Here is a 19,049-nt window from a genome sequence, read left to right as displayed (position 1 = left end):
TTCATAAAGGTAAGTGATGTAAATGTTCAAATGATCCAGTGAATATTATAAATTGCTATGATATAAGTGATCCGGCGAATATTATAAAAGATGAATATAAATATACTTTCAGTGCTTCCAATAAATATTCGTATAAGTGCTTATTGTAAATGTTAAAATAAAGTGCATCAATAAATATACCAAACTGATAATCTGATCTATCTAAAACCCTACACAGATAGATCCAATAACAAAGTGCAAAGTGAATAAATAAAAAACGTGCTAAAAGATGAATGTCCAAAAAAGACCAAAAATGAATGAACTCTTAGCAGGAATCGGGTAAGTTTCTCCATCAAGACCTCTGCCATTCCATTACCGAAGTGCCACCGTATAATATGCAAAATAGGAAATCTCCAATAGTGCTTATACCATAAAAACCACTTTATTTCAAAAAATAAACAATCAATATCAACTCAATCTTCGGTGCATCCATGCACCTTTAAACGAGCAGTGTACAGCTTAATAATCCGAGCCATAATATGAAAGCGGGAGACGCGGTGGCTGTGTGTCTTCTCCTCTGCACTAGCAGCCCGACAGTCTCACAGTGTGTGAAGCGCTCCGTCCGTCCTAGCCCCTCCCCTACGCGTGACGACACAGGGACCTCGTGTCTTCCTCAGGGGGACGTGATCAGAAGACACACAGCCACCGCGTCTCCCGCTTTCATATTACGGCTCGGATTATTAAGCTGTACACTGCTCGTTTAAGGTGCATGGATGCACCGAAGATTGTGAGTTGATATTGATTGTTTATTTTTTTAAATAAAGTGGTTTTTATGGTATAAGCACTATTGGAGATTTCCTGTTTTGCATATTATACGGTGGCACTTCGGTAATGGAATGGCAGAGGTCTTGATGGAGAAACTTACCTGATTCCTGCTAAGAGTTCATTAATTGCGAGGTGTGAGCCACGAATCATTGGAAGGGTCATCCCTGATTAGGAGCCCCTATTTTATGAGCCTGATATAATCGTCCCTGAGGTGAGCGGCTATCCACAAGGGGGTGCACAGTGATTTAAAGCGGTTGTAAACTCAATAAAAAAAAAAAAAAAAACCTGCAAGACAAAGGCATAATGAGCTAGTATGCATCGCATACTAGCCCATTATGTGTAACTTACCTTAAAACGAAGCCCCGACACGGACCCCCGGACATCGCTGCGGGCGCTGCCATGGTCCCTCGTCGTCTCTTCCGGGTTCGGCGGCTCCGGAGCGCTGATTGGCCGGAAGAGACGGCTTCGGTGCGATGATTGGCCGGAGCCGCGATGACATCACTCCCGCGCATGCGCGCGGGAGTGATTTTTCCGGCAAGCTCCCGGCAACTTAATTGAAGGTCCCCCGGACCTTCAGAGCGCATGCGCCGCTCGCGCGAGCGGCTGCATGCACTGTAAATATCTCCTAAACCGTGCCGGTTTAGGAGATATTATTTGTACCTACAGGTAAGCCTTATTATAGGCTTACCTGTAGGTAAAAGTGTCAAAAAGCGGGATACTACCGCTTTAAGGAGCCGTGACACTCTGGTCACTCACAACTCTGGGGAGCACCTGCCACCTTGTGGTGGTTTTGAGCACTGCAAGATACCATTGTCTGCACTGAGTCACAAGGACTATTTTATATATTTTTCATTTTCCTTTTTTGGTCTTTTTTTGGGCATTCATCTTTTAGCACGTTTTTTATTTATTCACTTTGCACTTTATTGGATCTATCTGTGTAGGGTTTTAGATGGATCAGATTATCAGTTTGGTATATTTATTGATGCACTTTATTTTAACATTTACAATACGCACTTGTACGAATATTTATTGGAAGCACTGAAAGTATATTTCTCTGTCGCTCATTGACAGACGCAGTCCTCTTGATTAATATCAATTGGGTTATACTGCCCTCTACAGGAGTAGGACACTAGGCAGAAGAAAACGTTCTGGCCACACCTTAGGGGCAGTCCCAGAGGGTATATCCTCTCTCTCCCTGCTACAGGATGTTAGTTTTTTTCTGTCTAGTCAGGAGTAAGGACCTAAGTTCCTTGCTGGGATCTTTGGTCCTGGCAAGATTTTTTAGATAAATCCTTTTTAGTTAGCTTTTTCTCCAGTTGTTCCTGTGAGATCTTCAAGCAATTATGCTGGAGCTGGGCGACGGGCTGGATGTTGAGGTCCAGTGGTCACCCCAGCCGGCCTACAAGCGCGTGCAGACTCCAGCTCCGCGCTGGATCGGCCGCGACACATTCAAGCAATTATGCGGGAGCTGGGCGACGGGCTGGATGTTGAGATCCAGTGGTCACTCCAGCCGGCTTGCGAACGCGTGCAAGCCCTAGCTCTGCGCTGGGTCGGCCGCGACATAGTCCCACTGGTCGGGGACTGGCCCTGAGAGTTAAACGTCTCGCCTGGACGCCCACGACCAATCTGAATTGGAGTTGCGGCTTCTGTGTTGGCCGACAGCCCCCCCCCCCACCACGGTGGAGAGGGGTTCTGTCAGGAGTTGGTGCCCGCCTGTTCCGGTATGGTGAGTAACATGTTCCCCCTCTCCCTCTGTCGGGTGGACGCGGGCCCCCTCCGTGGGATAATCGGACCCTCATAATCCGGTTTCCCCTCTATCCGGTAACATACTCCTCCTATCTTCCCCACCTATTAGGGGTTGGTAAGTAAGACCTGTCCTGTAAAGACTCCAGGAGGCTTGGTTAGAGACTTACTATCCTGAAAGGTCACGGCTAAGGATCATGACTAGGGTTTGTAAAGAATGGAGTATGGTGCCGCATTACTAGTAAAACGGTCATTCAGGTTGTCAGACACCTACCGTTTAAACGCTAAGATTGTCAGGGCGCATGGAACACCATCCTTTCGAGTTCTGTCAGGGATGGAGATGGCGCCGCAGGCATTTTCTCTAGACGATTATGCAGATTGTCAGGTACCTACAGGTTGATCAGTCGATTGCAGCACGGAACACCAGCCTTTTGAGCGATCGGTCGGCTGCAGCATGGAAGCCATGACTAAATGGTCAGGTATGGGGCCGCGGGCGTTACTAGTGTAACTCAGTCAGCTGTAAACGCGCGGAGCGCCATTTTTTCGTGGGTCACGCCGGGCCGCCATTTTGGCGTAGCCTAGATGTCCCCGCTATGGCGGCGGCCATATTGGATACACCCAGCCTCGTGGAGCAGCGGTGGGAGTGCCGGAAGGGGCGGGGCCGCTTCCTTCACCCGGGTAAATCAATCCACAAGACTTCCTGTCCTGTAAAGACCGCGCTGAGAGCAGTCCTGTAGGAACTTCTGTGCATCAGGTGGTAAGCCGTGGGGGTGTCTCTTCTCTCTCTGTGGGGGCTCCAAAGCAAGTGGTCACTGAGGGGCGCTATTGCGCTGAGGGATTACTTTAAAGAGAAAATGTTTTTTTCTTTAGTTTCAAATTTTGTCATTTGTTTGCTGAGAGGTTCCTGGCTTTGCCATGGATCCTGCGACACATGTATCCTCACCTGATCCCCTCGAGGTGACCACGGGACCCTCCAACTCTCCACTTACTATAGATGCATTATCAGCGGTCTTGGGAGTCTTTTGTATCCCGGGTGGAGGTGGCCTGTCAGGGACGGGGGGCGAAGAAACGACCCCCGCCTACCCCGATTTCATCTGACATATCAGATACAGATTCTGAGCCTGTCGCTGCGATTGCAGGTCCCTCTTCTGGGGCTTGTGTCTCGGGTACCGTCTCCTCAGATAGTGAGGAGGACGTTTCTGCCTCCGCCATAGCACAAGAAGAAGCGTTGGTGGATGCATTAATTGTCTGTCCGGGAAACCTTAAGACTTGAAGTTACACCGGCAGAGGTAGCTGATACTGAAATTCCTTTTGGTACTCTCAAACCTACCAAGATGGCGAAGGTGTTTCCCTTGCCCAAATGTTTTGGTAATATAATTAAAGAGGAATGGGGTCGTCCAAAACGAACCCCTGGTATTTCCAAACGGATTGCTAGGCGCTATCCGTTTGAGGAATCCCTTCTTAAAAAATGGACGGTACCACCATCTGTGGATTCACCGATTTCCAGGCTAAATAAAGCTACTGTTATCCCGTTGGAGGACGCTCCGTCCTTTAGGGATCCGGTGGATCGTAAGGCGGAAGCTTTATCCCGCTCCATTTTTTCCCTGATAGGGTCAGCCTTTAGGCCAGTGGTTACCATTGGTTTAGTTTCACAAACATTGACAGAATGGACGAAGTTGTTGTTACGCCGTGACCTAGAGGGGAGAAGTATCCCCCCGGCAGTATCGGACTTGCTGGAGCAGATGATACAAGGGCTACAGTTTGTCTGTGACGCCGCTCTGGATGCCACTCCATTGTTGGGGCGTGTATCGATTTCAGCAGTGGTCCTCAGGCGTGTGTTGTGGTTAAAGTGCTGGTCGGCGGATCAAGGTTCCAAAAAAGCTTTGGCTAATCTCCCCTTTCAAGGGAATCGCCTGTTTGGGGCCACCTTGGATGAGATTATCAAGGATCTCACTGGGGGCAAGAGCACTTTTTTGCCACAGAATACTAAGGGTAAAGGACCTCGTCATAGACGGGGGCCTTCCTTTTCCGCTCATAAGTTTTTTCGCCCCGCTGGGGCGGGCGATAAGGCAAAGCCCTCCAAAGCCCCTCCAGGGGGTTTTAAGGGGCGCTGGTCGGGTAAACAAAAGTCCGGCCCTTCCAGAGCTGAAGATAAAACCACTAAAGCCTGAAGGTGCGCCCCCACCCATATCTGGGGTGGGGGGACGTCTTCACCGGTTTCCGGATCCATGGCTTTCCAGAATCCCGGACAAATGGGTTCGCAAATTCATACGGTCGGGATACAAGATCGAGTTTCGATCACTTCCACCGGTGCGATTCTTCCCTTCCAATATCTGACTATCCCTGGACCGCTCAGAAGCTTTGCGGGGGGCAGTAACGGATTTGATGCAACAAGGAGTGGTGGCCCCCGTTCCTTGGACAGAACGTTTTCAGGGGTTCTATTCGAACCTATTCACAATACCCAGAAAAGAGGGCAAGGTGCGTCCAATTCTGGACTTGAGAGCACTCAATCATTTTGTCCGGGTACAAAAATTCAAGATGGAGTCCATTCGCACAGTAGTGGCCTCCCTGCATTAGGGGGATTTTCTGGCATCCATAGACATCAAGGATGCCTATCTTCACATTCCCATTTACGCAGGACATCAGCGTTTCCTTCGTTTTTCCGTAGGAGAGAACCGTTATCAGTTTGCGGCGTTACCCTTTGGTCTCGCCTCTGCTCCCCGGGTCTTCACAAAGGTATTGGCCCCAGTTTTGGCACTGTTGCGACAGAGGGGCATTTCGGTTCTAGGCTACCCAGACGATCTTCTTCTCCGTGCGGAGTCTCCGCAGGCTCTGTTGCTAAACTTGGAGATCACTATGATCTCTTTGCAAGAGTTCGGGTGGCTGGTGAACCTGCAGAAGTCATCTCTGGTTCTCACCAGGAGGCTGGAATATCTGGGCCTAATTTTAGACACATCCCTGGCAAAGGGGTTTCTCCCTGCGGAGAAACTCCAGAAGATTCAGTCAACGATTCAGTTGTTACTGTCCGTCAACTGGCCTTGCCTTCGGACTTGCATGAGGGTCCTGGGACTGATGGTGGCTTCCTTCGAGGCAGTACCGTTTGCCCAGTCCCATACCCGAATCCTTCAAAAGGAGTTTCTTCTCAAATGGAACCGGAATCCCGATTCCCTGGACAATCGGATCCGGCTGAGCGAGCGGACCAGGGAGTCTCTGGTCTGGTGGCTTCGGTCTCCCATGCTCAGCCAGGGGAAGTCATTTCTTCCGATATACTGGACGATTGTCACCACGGATGCCAGTCTATCCGGATGGGGAGGAATTCTTGGCAGATTATCTGCTCAGGGGCTTTGGTCCCTGGAAGAATCCAGGTTACCGATAAATGTATTGGAACTGAGAGCGATCAGACTTTGTCTGATTCACTGGACCGAGCAGCTCCGGGGCAGCCCGGTTCAGATCCAGTCGGACAATGCCACGGCCGTGGCTTATGTCCATCACCAAGGGGGCACCAAGAGTGTTCTGGCGGCCATAGAAGTGGCCAGCATTCTTCGTTGGGCGGAACGAATTGTTCCAGCTCTCTCCGCGGTATTCATTCCGGGGGTGGAGAATTGGCAGGCAGATTATCTCAGCCGTCAGATTCTGGATCAAGGGGAATGGTCTCTTCATCCAGAGGTATTTCACCAACTGTGCCTTCGTTGGGGCACCCCGGATGTGGATCTGTTGGCATCTCGGCTCAACAGGAAGGTGCGGAGGTTTGTAGCTCGCTCTTGCGATCCTCTAGCAGACGCCGCAGGCGCGCTGGTCGCCCCGTGGGGGCAGTATCAGCTACTGTATGCCTTCCCTCCTCTCAAGTTGCTGCCGAAACTTCTTCGCAGGATAGAGGTGGAGGGAATCCCAGTTATCCTGGTAGCTCCGGACTGGCCTCATCGAGCCTGGTACGCCGACTTGATCAGGCTGATCGCGGACGCTCCTTGGAGACTTCCTCTCAGGGAGGATCTGCTGTCTCAGGGACCGATCTTCCATCCTGCTTTACGATCGCTGGCTTTAACGGCCTGGCTGTTGAGACCCAGGTGCTGAAGGACAAGGGTTTGTCAGCTTCAGTTATTCCTACTCTAATTAAAGCGAGGAAAGCGACTTCCAGAAAAGTCTATCATCGGACATGGAAGTCTTATATCGCATGGTGTGAATCCCTTGGGTTTCCTCCACGTTCTTATTCGGTGACCCGAATCTTGGCTTTTCTACTACAGGAGGTTGAGCAGAAACTGGCCTTGAGCACTATCAAAGGTCAGGTTTCGGCGCTAGCAATCTTCTTTCAGAAGCCTCTGGCTACTCATTCCTTGGTGCGGAATTTCATCCAGGGTGTGCGGCACCTGGCTCCGCCGGTTCGCGCACCCTTGCCACCCTGGGATCTTAATTTGGTGCTGTCGGTTCTTCAGAAACCTCCCTTTGAAAATATTAGGGAGATTCCCAGAAGGTGGCCTTTTTGGTGGCTATCACTTCTGCACGCAGGGTGTCAGAACTGGCCGCATTGTCCTGTCGTTCCCCATATCTGGTGGTTCATAGGGATAAGGTGGTTCTTCGTCCAAATCCATCCTTCCTTCCTAAGGTGGTTTCAGATTTCCATCTAAATGAGGATATTGTGCTACCTTCCCTGTGTCCTAAGCCCAGTCATTCTCGGGAGTTTGCGTTTACATTCCTTGGATGTGGTTCGGGCGATCAGGGTATACTTGAATACTACGGACTCGTTTCGTAAGACGGATTCACTTTTTGTGATCATGGATGGCCCTAAAAAGGGGTTGCCTGCATCTGCCGCGACTATCTCCAGATGGATCAGACAGACGGTGGTACAGGCTTATTCTATTAAGGGTCTGGTTCCTCCGTTCCCTGTTAAGGCGCACTCCACTCGGGCGCTTAGTGCTTCCTGGGCCTTCCGCCATCAGGCGTCAGTGCTTCAGGTTTGCAAGGCGGCTACATGGTCGTTGGTTCATACCTTTGCAAAATTTTATAAAGTTGATGTGATGGCATCGGCGGATGCCTCTTTTGGCCGCAAGGTTCTGCAGGCCACTATTTGAGGAGACCATTGGTCTACCTCGAGGGGTTTTCAGTTGAGTCTCATCCTTTTTGTCTGATGAGCCTTTAAGACTTGTAGTTGGCACCGGTTGGGCCTTCTGGATTGGATTTTGATTTCCGTTATCCCACCCCTCATTTGTGGCACTGCTTTGGGATGTTCCAATTGATATTAATCAAGAGGACTGCGTCTGTCAATGAGCGACAGAGAAAATTTGATTTTTTGTAAGAACTTACCGTAAAATCCTTTTCTCTTAAGTTCATTGACAGACGCAGTACCCGCCCCTCTATTTTGAGTTAGGTTGGGTTAAATTCTCTGACACTGCTTTGTGACATAACTAACATCCTGTAGCAGGGAGAGAGAGGATATACCCTCTGGGACTGCCACTAAGGTGTGGCCAGAACGTTTTCTTCTGCCTAGTGTCCTACTCCTGTAGAGGGCAGTATAACCCAATTGATATTAATCAAGAGGACTGCGTCTGTCAATGAGCTTAAGAGAAAAGGATTTTACAGTAAGTTCTTACAAAAAATCCAATTTTATCTTATATTAATCTTTTATAATATTCGCCGGATCACTTATATCATAGCAATTTATTATAATATTCACTGGATCATTTGAACATTTACATCACTTACCTTTATGAAAATTTAGGGCATTTACTGAGTATATTTATATAATATTGATTTTTTGAAATATTCACTGGATCATTGTTCATGTTATATCAGATATTTATATTAATTATGATTATTAGGGTTACACCCATTTGAACTTTAAACGCATCAGGCATTTATTGAAGATATTTATTATATTTTATAGATTTTTACTCTGCGCAACACATTTTTACATTTTGAAAGTTAAAGCCAGTTTCCTTCACTGCTTGTATATCGGGAGATAAGCTTTAATTTTCCACTTTTTCATGTAATCCCTCAACAGTTGGGAGTAGTCACCAAATTGGCAAACCTCTTGTGTCGGATGAATTTAGGAGATGTAACACCTCAATGTAAGAGGAATATAAAACCACTAGATGACTCGATGGCTTTTGACAGCTTTGGGTGTATTCACCTTTTTTAATAAACTTTTAGGCTGGGTTCACACTGATGCGAATTGGAGCCGATTCACACAGCTCTAGGGCGCCGCGGTTAACATTGGAAAAGGGTCCTGTGTGTCTTTGGCTCTGTTTTCAGGTGCAAATACATGCACAAATTTGAATCTGATTTCGCACCTACAACAGTGAACAGGGACGCACCAGACCCCAGGCACAAACCCACGGCCACATCAGTGTGAACCCAGCCTTAACTTCTGGTTTGATTTAATTAAATGCATTTGATTATCTTTCTCAAAAGGGTTCGTTTTTTGTTTTTATTTGTAAGCACTTTTGTTTTACACACACCTAATCAATTGTTGTGAGATCCCTTTGCCAGTTTGTTAGCAGTCCAGATCAGCAGACAACATTGGTTATTCCAGTATCAATGCTTCCTTTTATCCACAGCACTGAATAAAGTCCATAAATGAAGCTAGTTAAAGTTGAAATGCAACTTTGGTGGCATTAATGAAATTGTAACACAGAACAAGCAGTTTACAAAAGCCAGTACAGGGGTGTGTAGGTTCAAGAATGTGTTGCATCTGATGGTTTTTCTTTTCACAGTTGAGAATGTTCGCTGATGTTTAGCATTAGACCTGTTGTGTTTTTTTTTTTTTTTTCTTTTTCTTTTTCTTTTTCTTTTTAAGGTATTGTGCTCTTTAACACATGTTTTCTTACTTTATCCAAATAAGTGATATTTGTGTTTGCAGCATCCATATGATGAAGCAGCTGATCTCATCTCCTGACCTTCTGGTAATGCAGGTAGAAATGGATGTATACACTGCTTTAAAAAAGGTAACCAAATATGTCAATGGACAATCTTGCTGTCAAATCTGCAACACATACATACAGTCCATACAGTGACTACTGATTTTCCTTCCATTTGCTGTGGACAAGCAAGCTTTGGAAAAGCTTGCTGAAAGAGCATGTCCGCACTAATGTACAGTGGTATTAAAGTGTTTGTTTCCCCAACACTTCATCTTCCTAATATGTACCTGCTGTACAATGTAGTTATATGAAAAAGTATCCTGATCTTTGTAGTGCTTCCTTTGTGTGATATCCCAGGTGTACCTGCCAGTCTCTCTGCTTTCCTATCAAAACCTGACCACACTAAGCAGGAGAACACATCATTGTCAGTTCTCAAGTTCTGCTGGTAACTATGCCTGCTCCCCTCCAATAATCAGACTTATCCTGCCCCCCCCCCACCTGCACAGCCTTCCAGTGGAAAGATCAGTGTACTGTTGCTTCTCCTCCCCCCAGCTTTTAGGCCTATGAAAGACTATACATTTTGAAAAAACTTGTATTTCTTCGTTTGTTATAAAAAGTTTGCAGATAATTGCTCCTAAAAAAATTAGGCCAGAATGTATTCTGTTACATTTCTTTGATGAAAATAACCCAAATGTGTTTATTTAGTCTGTAAGATAGTTGGAGTCCACAAACTATCGTATATGATCAATCCTGATGTACTGATGGCCTATCATTTCTTCAGGCCCAAAAATGTCAGGACAGTACAAATATCCACAAAATGACTCTTTTTTTTTTTTTTGAATGTACACAGTCCAAGGTATTTAGTAAGAGACATGGAAAGGTTTTTATTTATTTATTTTTTTTTAAGTCATTTTTTGTGGCAGTGATCAGGGACACGGACTGGTGACTGTACAAAAAACGAAAAAAAAAAAATTTAAGTTATATATTGGGTGTAAGAAGCAGTGTTAATTTTGGCAGCAAATTTCAATTTAGTTTTAGTCTTAGTCTTAGGACTAAAATGGCATTTTAGTTTTAGTCCTATTTTAGTCTTCTGCAAGTGTTTTAGTTTTAGTCGTATTTAGTCGACTAAAACTCCAGTATATTTTAGTCGACTAAAACGCCCTACATTTTAGTCGACTAAAACTCATTTTAGTCATCTATAATCGAATGGGTGTAGTTCAATTGTAATTTGTAATGCATTATTTAAGCATTTCTCTACAATTTCCAAACTCATTATATACTACTGCTGGTCCTGGAGTGAAAAATCTAATATGTTATTATTTATGCTTTGAGCATGCACCAGTGTTAATTTTTGGCAGCAAATTTCGATTTAGTTTTAGTTATAGTCTTTTGACTAAAATGCCATTTTAGTTTTAGTCGTATTTTAGTCTTAAGACTAAAATGCCATTTTAGTTTTAGTCGTATTTTAGTCATCTGAATTGTGTTAGTCGACGAAAACGTTTTAGTCGACGAAATTAACACTGGTAAGAAGATGTCCGGAATGCATGGCGCATGCGCAGTAAGTTTTTCTTGTCCGAACATCATTTCCAGTTGTAGAATCTGATAGGTAGTGGTATTCTGATAGAACACCGGCATCCGTCTTCCAAGTTCCCTTCCCTGCGAGCGCCATGACGCAGGGGGGCAGAACGGGATGGAAAATTCAAAGGAGTATGCAAAACATGACATGATACATTGTAATCTGTTTGTCCAGTGCCTTGCCTGCACTTTTTACTGTTTTTTATTCCTTTTATTTTTATTTTTTTATTCATTTATTAATCACTTTTATTCCTAAGACTTACAGGCCTACAATATAAAAGCATGATCCAATTTGCTACAGCAGGGGAAAAAAAATTCCTTCTTGATCCCCCGATAGGCAATCGGATATTCCCTGGATCAACTTTACCTATAAATATTCGTACTAGGGATCAACAGATTATCGGCAACACCGATATATCAGGGGCCGATATGCACTTTCCCCGACATATATCGGAATCGGCCCCCTCAGGTTAAGGATATTGCCGATCTTTTGGGAAACTGCTTGTACTGTGGTGATGCCTGCAGCTAGAGGCATCACCCTGGTACCGGTGTCCATAGCCGACGGTCGGCTGACCTGTAATGACAACCGATGCGGCTGAGGAGCCGCTCGGCTGTCATTACAAAGAACAAGAGGGGACGTCGCCCCCCCACTGCCTTCCGCGGCTCGCTCTGGTCTCCCGTCCCACCGGGAGACCCGGGCGTCCTACCTCCACCGCCGCCGAAGAGAAGACCCGGATCTCCATGTAAAAAAACCCAGAAGTGATGTCATGAGATCACTTCCGGGTACTCTGCGCCGAATTTTAAAAACTGACAGCATTCAAAACAGCCAAACTTGGCATTTTGAATGCTTTTCGGTGCCGAGGAGGGGTTTGGGGTCTTTTAGACCCCCAGATCCCTCCACAAGGAGTACCTTTAGAAAAATAAAAAATATTTTTACATGTCTGAAAATATATCGGATGATACCGATAGCCGATGACAAAAGTATTGGTATCGGCATTAAAAAAACGATATCGGTCGATCACTAATTCATACCCATTTATATTATGTACACCCAGAAAAGAATCCAGGCCTTTTTTAAAGCAATCTAGCGAGCTAGCCAGAACCACCTCTGGAGGGAGTCTGTTCCACATTTTCACAGCTCTTACGGTCAAGAAACCTTTACGTATTTAGAGACTAAATTTCTTTCCCTCAAGGTGTAAAGAGTCTTCTGTGTTGACCTTAAAGTGAATAACTCAGCACCAAGTTCACTATATGGCCCCTTATGTATTTATACATGTTGATCATATTCCCCTTAATCTCCTCTTCTCAAGAGAGAATAAATTAAATTCCTCTAATCTTTTCTCATAGCTGAGCTCCTTCATGCCTCTTATCAGTTTGGTTGCCCTTCTCTGCACTTTCTCCAGTTCCCCGATATCCTTTTTAAGAACTGGTGCCCAAAACTGAACTGCATATTCCAGATGAGGTCTTACTAATGATTTGTACAGGGGTAAAATGATATCGCTCTCTCTCTCTGGAGTCCATGCCTCTGTTAATACAAGAAAGGACTTTGCTTGCTTTGGAAACAGCAGCTTGGCATTGCATGCTATTAAGCTTAGAATCTAACAAAACACTCAGATCCTTCTCCGCTATGAATTCCCCCAGTTCTACTCCCCCTAGTATGTATGATGTATGCATATTCTTAGCCCCCAAGTGCATAACTTTACATTTATCAACATTAAACCTCATTTGCCACATAGTTGACCGATGAAACAGTGCATTGAGGTCAGCTTGGAAGTTGATAGTTACATAGCTATTAGACAGTACAAAGGCCTGCCTAATAAGATACGGCCAAAAGTGTTGTTTCGTTTGACCCCATATTATATGGTTAATGGTAAATCGAATAGAAAATTGTACAAGGAAATTGAGCATGTATAGCCAGCTTCATTGTTAAAGAATCCATTTGTTACTTAATGGATTTAAAGGGAAGGATTTTATGGCTAGTACAAAAGCCAGTTTTCTGTTCTGACAAGTTGCGTGTTTATTGAAATCCAGTTTTTGAATGCATGTGCTCAATTCTTTGATCTATCACCCCTGTTGCTTCTGTCAATCTGGTTATCTATAAAAAAAAAAAAAACTCTGCTTGTGATGCAGAGTTATTCCTTACATATCCAGTGCAGGATATTTGCTGTCTCTCAAAATTTGAAAGCCTGAAGTGCAAAACAGAAATATCTATACTAAAACCTGTCTCAAAGATACTAAGCAAATCTGCCTGGGAAATTTTTAACATGATTGAAAATGCTAGAAGCCGAGAGAGTGAGGTGACACAGCATAGATATTGCAATGCACCCTTGGAGTTGGCCTGTGAGCGGTTGTCAGGATTCAGGTTATAGTACGTTATAGAAAACCTAGTTTAAAATGAAAATGGCATGGCCTATAATATGGAAGCTTCCAGTTTTTTGTGCTTTATTTTATACATGCTTCAGTCACCAGTGGCGAGGTAATTTCCATTATGCCCTACTGTTGTGAAAATTAAGCCAAATTAATGTGCCATGGATTTTCTATAGTGTAAATCTATTATTGGGTAGTCTAGTGTCAAGAAAATATTTTTATTTTCTCTTCATGTTAAGTAGCAGAGACACAAGTTACTATATGCCAATCTTATACCTCCAGCCTTGGAAATATTCGAAAAATGAGCAGGAGATTTTTCCCACCAGTGTCAACATAGGACTGAAATCTGTTATGGTGTATTTGGCCTTTAACCACTTCAATACATGGCAGTTACAGCCCCTTCAATGCTCTGATTGCCAGCACAGACCCCCCCCCCCCCCTCCCCCATCAGGAGAGCCACAGATTGGCTCTCCTCTACTCGTGCCTGTCAGGCACAAACTGAGGAAACCCGATCAATGGCTCTTCCTATTTACTATGTGACCAGCTGTGATTGGACACAGCTGGTCACATGGTAAAGAGCCTACGTCAGTATAGACACACCGCAGCACCGATTGCCTTACGTCATATGACGGCGGGTCAGGATAATGCACCCATCTTCCCACCGTCACTACTTGCCTATAGGGTGGGCGGGAAGTGGTTAAAATATGAGAATCCCAAAAACAAAATATACTTGCCTAGATGGCGGAAGCACCAATCCCAGCTGCAGCTGTCCCCTGCCACCTCCAAGACCAAGAACTGAACAATCAACGCTAATCACTCAGCTCTCGGGTCTCAGCCTGCAAACTGTCAGTGCCCGGCTCTTTGCTCTGACCTCTCCAGTGCTCACTGGAGAGCTGGTCTGTGGAGGGGGCTGGAGAGGCTGCTCAGGCTCTAAGCGGCTTGTCTGGGCCGGCACTGTAATGTCAGCTGACAGCAGGCTTTAGCCTGCTCTTAAATGAAAATGGCACTCCTGAAAAACTGCACTTTCTCTTATGTCCTCCCGACAGTCGCCGCCACCTCTGTCATCACTATTGGGTATTGACTTCCGCTCCGCAGGAGTAGCTAGGCATAAGACTTAGTCAAAAGAACAAAAGCATTTGCATAGACACACCCATGGGGGCTGTCCCACTGGTCAATACCCCCCTGCAGTGATCACATTCCCAACTCAGTTTTTTTCTGCCTAGCGTCAGGAGTAGTTAGGCTTTCCCTGTGCTGGGGCTCCAGTCTCAGCCTTTCTAATCTTTTTTTTTCTTTGATTTTCTTTGAAAATGTCAGTTTTTTTCTTTGATATACTAGCTGTTTATTTTGTCAGCTGTAGTTTTAGTAGTTTCTTCGGATGAAGATGGATTCTTGCGGAGCTGGGAATCGGACTGACCGGGCAGAGGGTCAGAGGGATCCCCAGCCCGCCATCGAGAGTTCGGCCATGTGTTCGTCCTGGCATTATGAACGACCTCGCAGCAGGGATGCAGCCTGTGAGGTGGCTACATCACTGGACACATCTGCGGTGCTGCAGTGTCCTGTCCTTGGCAAACGGCATTCCCTGTCAGATGAGGACAGCGGCTTTCCGTTCATAGAGGCACCCCACGCCATCTGGTACAGGTAAGTACTTCTGTGTGGGGCCTCTGTCTGGGGTGGCAGTCCTGTGTTGCTGTGTGTCCCCCATGTCTGTGCCTGTGTGGGGCTCCCTGTGGCGATCCCTGCGGAGGTCTTTTGTACATGCGCTGTGGTGCTGTGTATTGTTGGGGACCCCTTCCCCTGTGTCACTTCGGGGTTTTTTACTGGGGGTGTAGACGATGTGTGTGGCGGCCGCAGTGGGGCAAAACCGCGTGGTCCGCCATCTTTAATATGGGACATTACATGCTGTTTTGGCGCCATCCGGCGCCATCTTGCGTGTGGCAGACTGATCTTTCCGAGCACATGCTCGGCGGCCATTTTCCCGAAGCCTCCCATTCAGTTCTATAGGCAGCCATTTTCCCTGGGTTATTGCAGCTTATAGTTCAGCCTCTTATGACCTCACTTCCTTTTCCTCTGAAGCAGCGATCGATGTGGTAACGCTCTGTGGGGCTCTGCAGACTGTCTCTTCCATAACTTTCTGTTGTGTCATTCCTGGCTCAGTTTCTTCTCCTTTTGGGGGGTCTTTAGTCACTATACATATAGCGGTGGGCTGTACCTTTTATTGCACTTTTGTTTTCTAACTTGGACAATGTAATCTCAGGACAGCAAATTCCCTCCAGCTCTGGTGGGGGACCCCAGTCCTGCTGTGGCCCTTGTTATACCTGATTTGTCCGCCGTAGTGGCGTCTTTAGTGTCCAAAATGGAGGTACTGATGGCTGAACGTGCTGTTAGGAAGAGACCCAGATTATCTATCTCCTCTGATTCAGATGGTGATGTGGCTGCTGCAGCGGCGTGCCCTTTTCAGGGTCTCGCTCATCCTTGGACCCTCTGGGGTCTGAGGGGGAGGCGGAGGTGGTTGAGGTTTCTCCCCCGGGGTCGCCTGAAGAACGCGCGACCATGGATGAGTTGATTGTTTCTGTTAAATAAACACTATATTTGGAGGATGAGCCCAGTCCTCCGGGCATTGTGTCCTCCTTTGGTACACATAGGACCCGCAAGTCGGCGCAGGTTTTTCCCTGCCCCGCTGAGTTTAATTACACTGTGAATGAACTATGGCGCACTTTAAAACGTCCATTCGTGGTACCTAGTCGGTTTAAATTACTTTATCCCTTTGCGCCGGCTACGGAATCGCGATGGTGTGTGCCTCCACAGGTGGATCACACTGTGGCCGTGTTAAACAAGGCTACCTTGATTCCTACTGAGACCCCAGTTTTTCGGGATCCCACGGACAGAAGGTTGGAGTCTCTAGCCCGCCATTCCTACACGGTGGCGGGTTCCTTGCTCAAACCTGTTTTCGCGTCCGTTCTGGTGGCTCAGGCGGTGGCAGATTGGACTAAGGTGCTTGGATGCAACCTCGCGTCTGACTCTGCCCCCCCTGCCACGCTGGCTATGGTGGATCAAATTCACCAAGGAGTCATGTATTTGTGCGATGCGGCCTTAAATGAGGCCCCTTTGGTAGCATGCCTATCTAGTGTTGCGGTGCTTAACCGTCGACTGATTTGGCTGAAGAGCTGGAAAACAGTTGCTGATTTTCCCTATGCTGGTTCTCGCCTTTTCGGCGAGGCGTTGGATACCTTGGTAAAAGGCATCACGGGGGGCAAGAGCACCATGCTGCCCCAGAACCCGAAGAACAAGTCCTTTCGTGGCAAGCGGGGTTCCGCCCCTCGACCCAATCAAGGGTTCTTTCGTGCCTTTCGGAATCAAACCAAGGGCAAGCCCTTCAAGGGCCAAGGTAGCCAGAAGAAGCCCTGGATGGGAAAACAGAAGTCCGGCAGGTCAATCCGCCTCTGCCTGAAGGGGCGCCCTCACCCGTTTCTGGGGTGGGGGGGACGTTTGCGCGGTTTCCTCCAACCTTGGCTGCTCCGAATTCCAGACAGGTGGGTTCAGGAAATCATTCGGTCAGGGTACAAGATCGAATTCCTTTCCCGGCCGGCGGACAGATTTTTTCCCTCAAATCTACATTTGACCCCAGGGCGCCTGCAGGACCTGCATCAAGCGGTGCAGGACCTCCTTGCCCAGATTGTCCCGGTGCCTCATCGGGACAGGTTTCGGGGGTTTTATTCCAATCTGCTCACTGTGCCCAGAAAGGAGGGCAAGGTGCGTCCTATTCTGGACCTGAAAGCACTGAACCACTTCGTGCGCGTTCAAAAGTTCCGTATGGAATCTCTCCGCTCGGTGGTGGCCTCCCTGAGCCCAGGGGAGTTCCTGGCCTCTATAGACCTAAAGGATGCGTACCTACACATCCCCATTTTCGAGGGTCACCAGAGGTACCTTCGGTTCGCTATAGCGGAGGACCACTATCAGTTTGTGGCATTACCTTTCGGTCTCGCTTCGGCTCCAAGGGTCTTTACAAAAGTGTTGGCGCCTGTTCTAGGCCTGCTAAGGGCTCAGGGCATTGCGGACTTGGGATATCTGGACGATCTCCTCTTAAGATCGAGTGTCCGCCAGGACCTGCTGCGCGATCTGTCCACCACGGTACAGACGCTCCAGGAGTTCGGATGGACCATCAACGTGCAGAAGTCAACCTTGTCTCCTTCGGTTCGTCTTCCCTATCTGGGAATGGTTCTGGACTCTGCTCAAGCGAAGGTGTTCTTGCCGGAGGACAAGCTCTGGACCTTACAGGACGAGATCAGGTCCCTTAGGGACAAGCCATCCTCGTCACTCAGGACCTGCATGCGGTCCCTAGGGTTGAGGCGATACCCTTTGCTCAGTTTCACACACGGTCTCTTCAAGCGGAGATTCTGGCCAGGTGGGACAGACTACCTCAGTCCTTGGATCTGAGTGTCTCATTGAGTCGCCGGACCAGAATGGATCTTCTGTGGTGGCTTCAGTCCCCGGCTGTGTCAGAAGGCAAATCCTTCCGTCCGTTGCTGTGGACGGTGATTACCACGGACGCCAGCCTGTCGGGCTGGGGTGGAGTCCTTGGCAACCTGTCTGCCCAGGGCACTTGGTCGGGGGAGGAATCCTCCCTTCCGATCAACATATTGGAATTGAGAGCGATCAAGCTCTCTCTTCCAGTGGTCGGATCGACTTCGGGCCCGTCCTGTTCGGGTACAGACGGACAATGCTACCGCGGTGGCTTACATCAACCACCAAGGGGGCACCAGGAGTGCCCGGGCGGCCCGGGAGGTGACCGACATTCTGTCTTGGGCCGAGACTCATGTCCCGGCAATCTCAGCAGTTCACATCCCGGGTGTGGAGAATTGGCAGGCCGACGATCTGAGCCGCCAGACCCTGGACCAGGGGGAATGGTCCCTGCACCCCGGAGGTCTTCAAAATGCTGTGTACGAAGTGGGGATCCCCGGATGTGGATCTGTTCGCGTCTCGGCTAAACCACAAGGTGGAAAGATTCGTGGCAAGAATGCGCGATCCGTGGACGGACGCCTCGGATGCGTTGGTGGCCCCTTGGCATCAGTATTGCCTGATGTATGCCTTTCCTCCGATTCAGTTGTCCAGGTTCCTTCACAGGTTAACCTCGGAACCGCACTTGGCGATTCTGGTGGCGCCGGACTGGACGTGCCGGTCCTTGTACGCCGACGTTGTTTACCTGGCAGTGGCGCCTCCTTGCGGGAAGATCTACGGTCTCAGGGACTGATCTTCCATCCTGCTTTACATTCACTGGCTTTAACGGCCTGGCTGTTGAGACCCAGGTCCTGAGAGACGGGGGTTTCTCCTCAGAGGTCATTCCTACTCTGATCAAGGCTAGGAAGACCTAATATGGTAAAATCTATTACCGTACCTGGAAAGCCTATTTTACCTGGTGTGAGTCCAGGGGGTTCTCCCCTTGCTCGTACTCTGTGTCGAGAGTGTTGGCTTTTCTCCAGACTGGTGTTGACCAGTGCCTGGCGCTGGCCACGATTAAGGGCCAGGTTTCTGCACTGGCTATTCTTTTCCAATGCCCTGTGGCGTCTCATTCCTTGATTCGCACCTTTATTCAAGGTGTGCGACATTTGGCTCCTCCCCAGAGGGAGCCTTTGCCTCCATGGGACTTGAACTTTAGTTCTGTTCGCGTTGCAGCGTTCTCCCTTTGAAAACATCCCGGAGATATCGTTGCCT

At 47.6% G+C, this 19,049-nt stretch overlaps 1 protein-coding gene across 1 annotated transcript in view; it reads left to right on the top strand.

The window, feature by feature from the left end:
- Nucleotides 1–19,049, top strand: part of GMCL1 (germ cell-less 1, spermatogenesis associated) — a 295,564-nt gene that overhangs the window by 152,753 nt on the left and 123,762 nt on the right. Inside the window, exon 8 of the mRNA XM_082254811.1 lies at nucleotides 9,401–9,485. Coding sequence (XP_082110937.1) covers nucleotides 9,401–9,485 — 85 coding nt within the window. The remainder of the gene's footprint in view (nucleotides 1–9,400; nucleotides 9,486–19,049) is intronic.

This window comes from Pelophylax lessonae (genome assembly GCF_965119305.1).
Source record: "Pelophylax lessonae genome assembly, chromosome: 4".
NCBI classification, from domain to species: Eukaryota; Metazoa; Chordata; class Amphibia; order Anura; family Ranidae; genus Pelophylax; species Pelophylax lessonae.
Note: the sequence above shows the minus strand (reverse complement) of the source record. Positions and strands in the feature narration are given on the sequence as shown.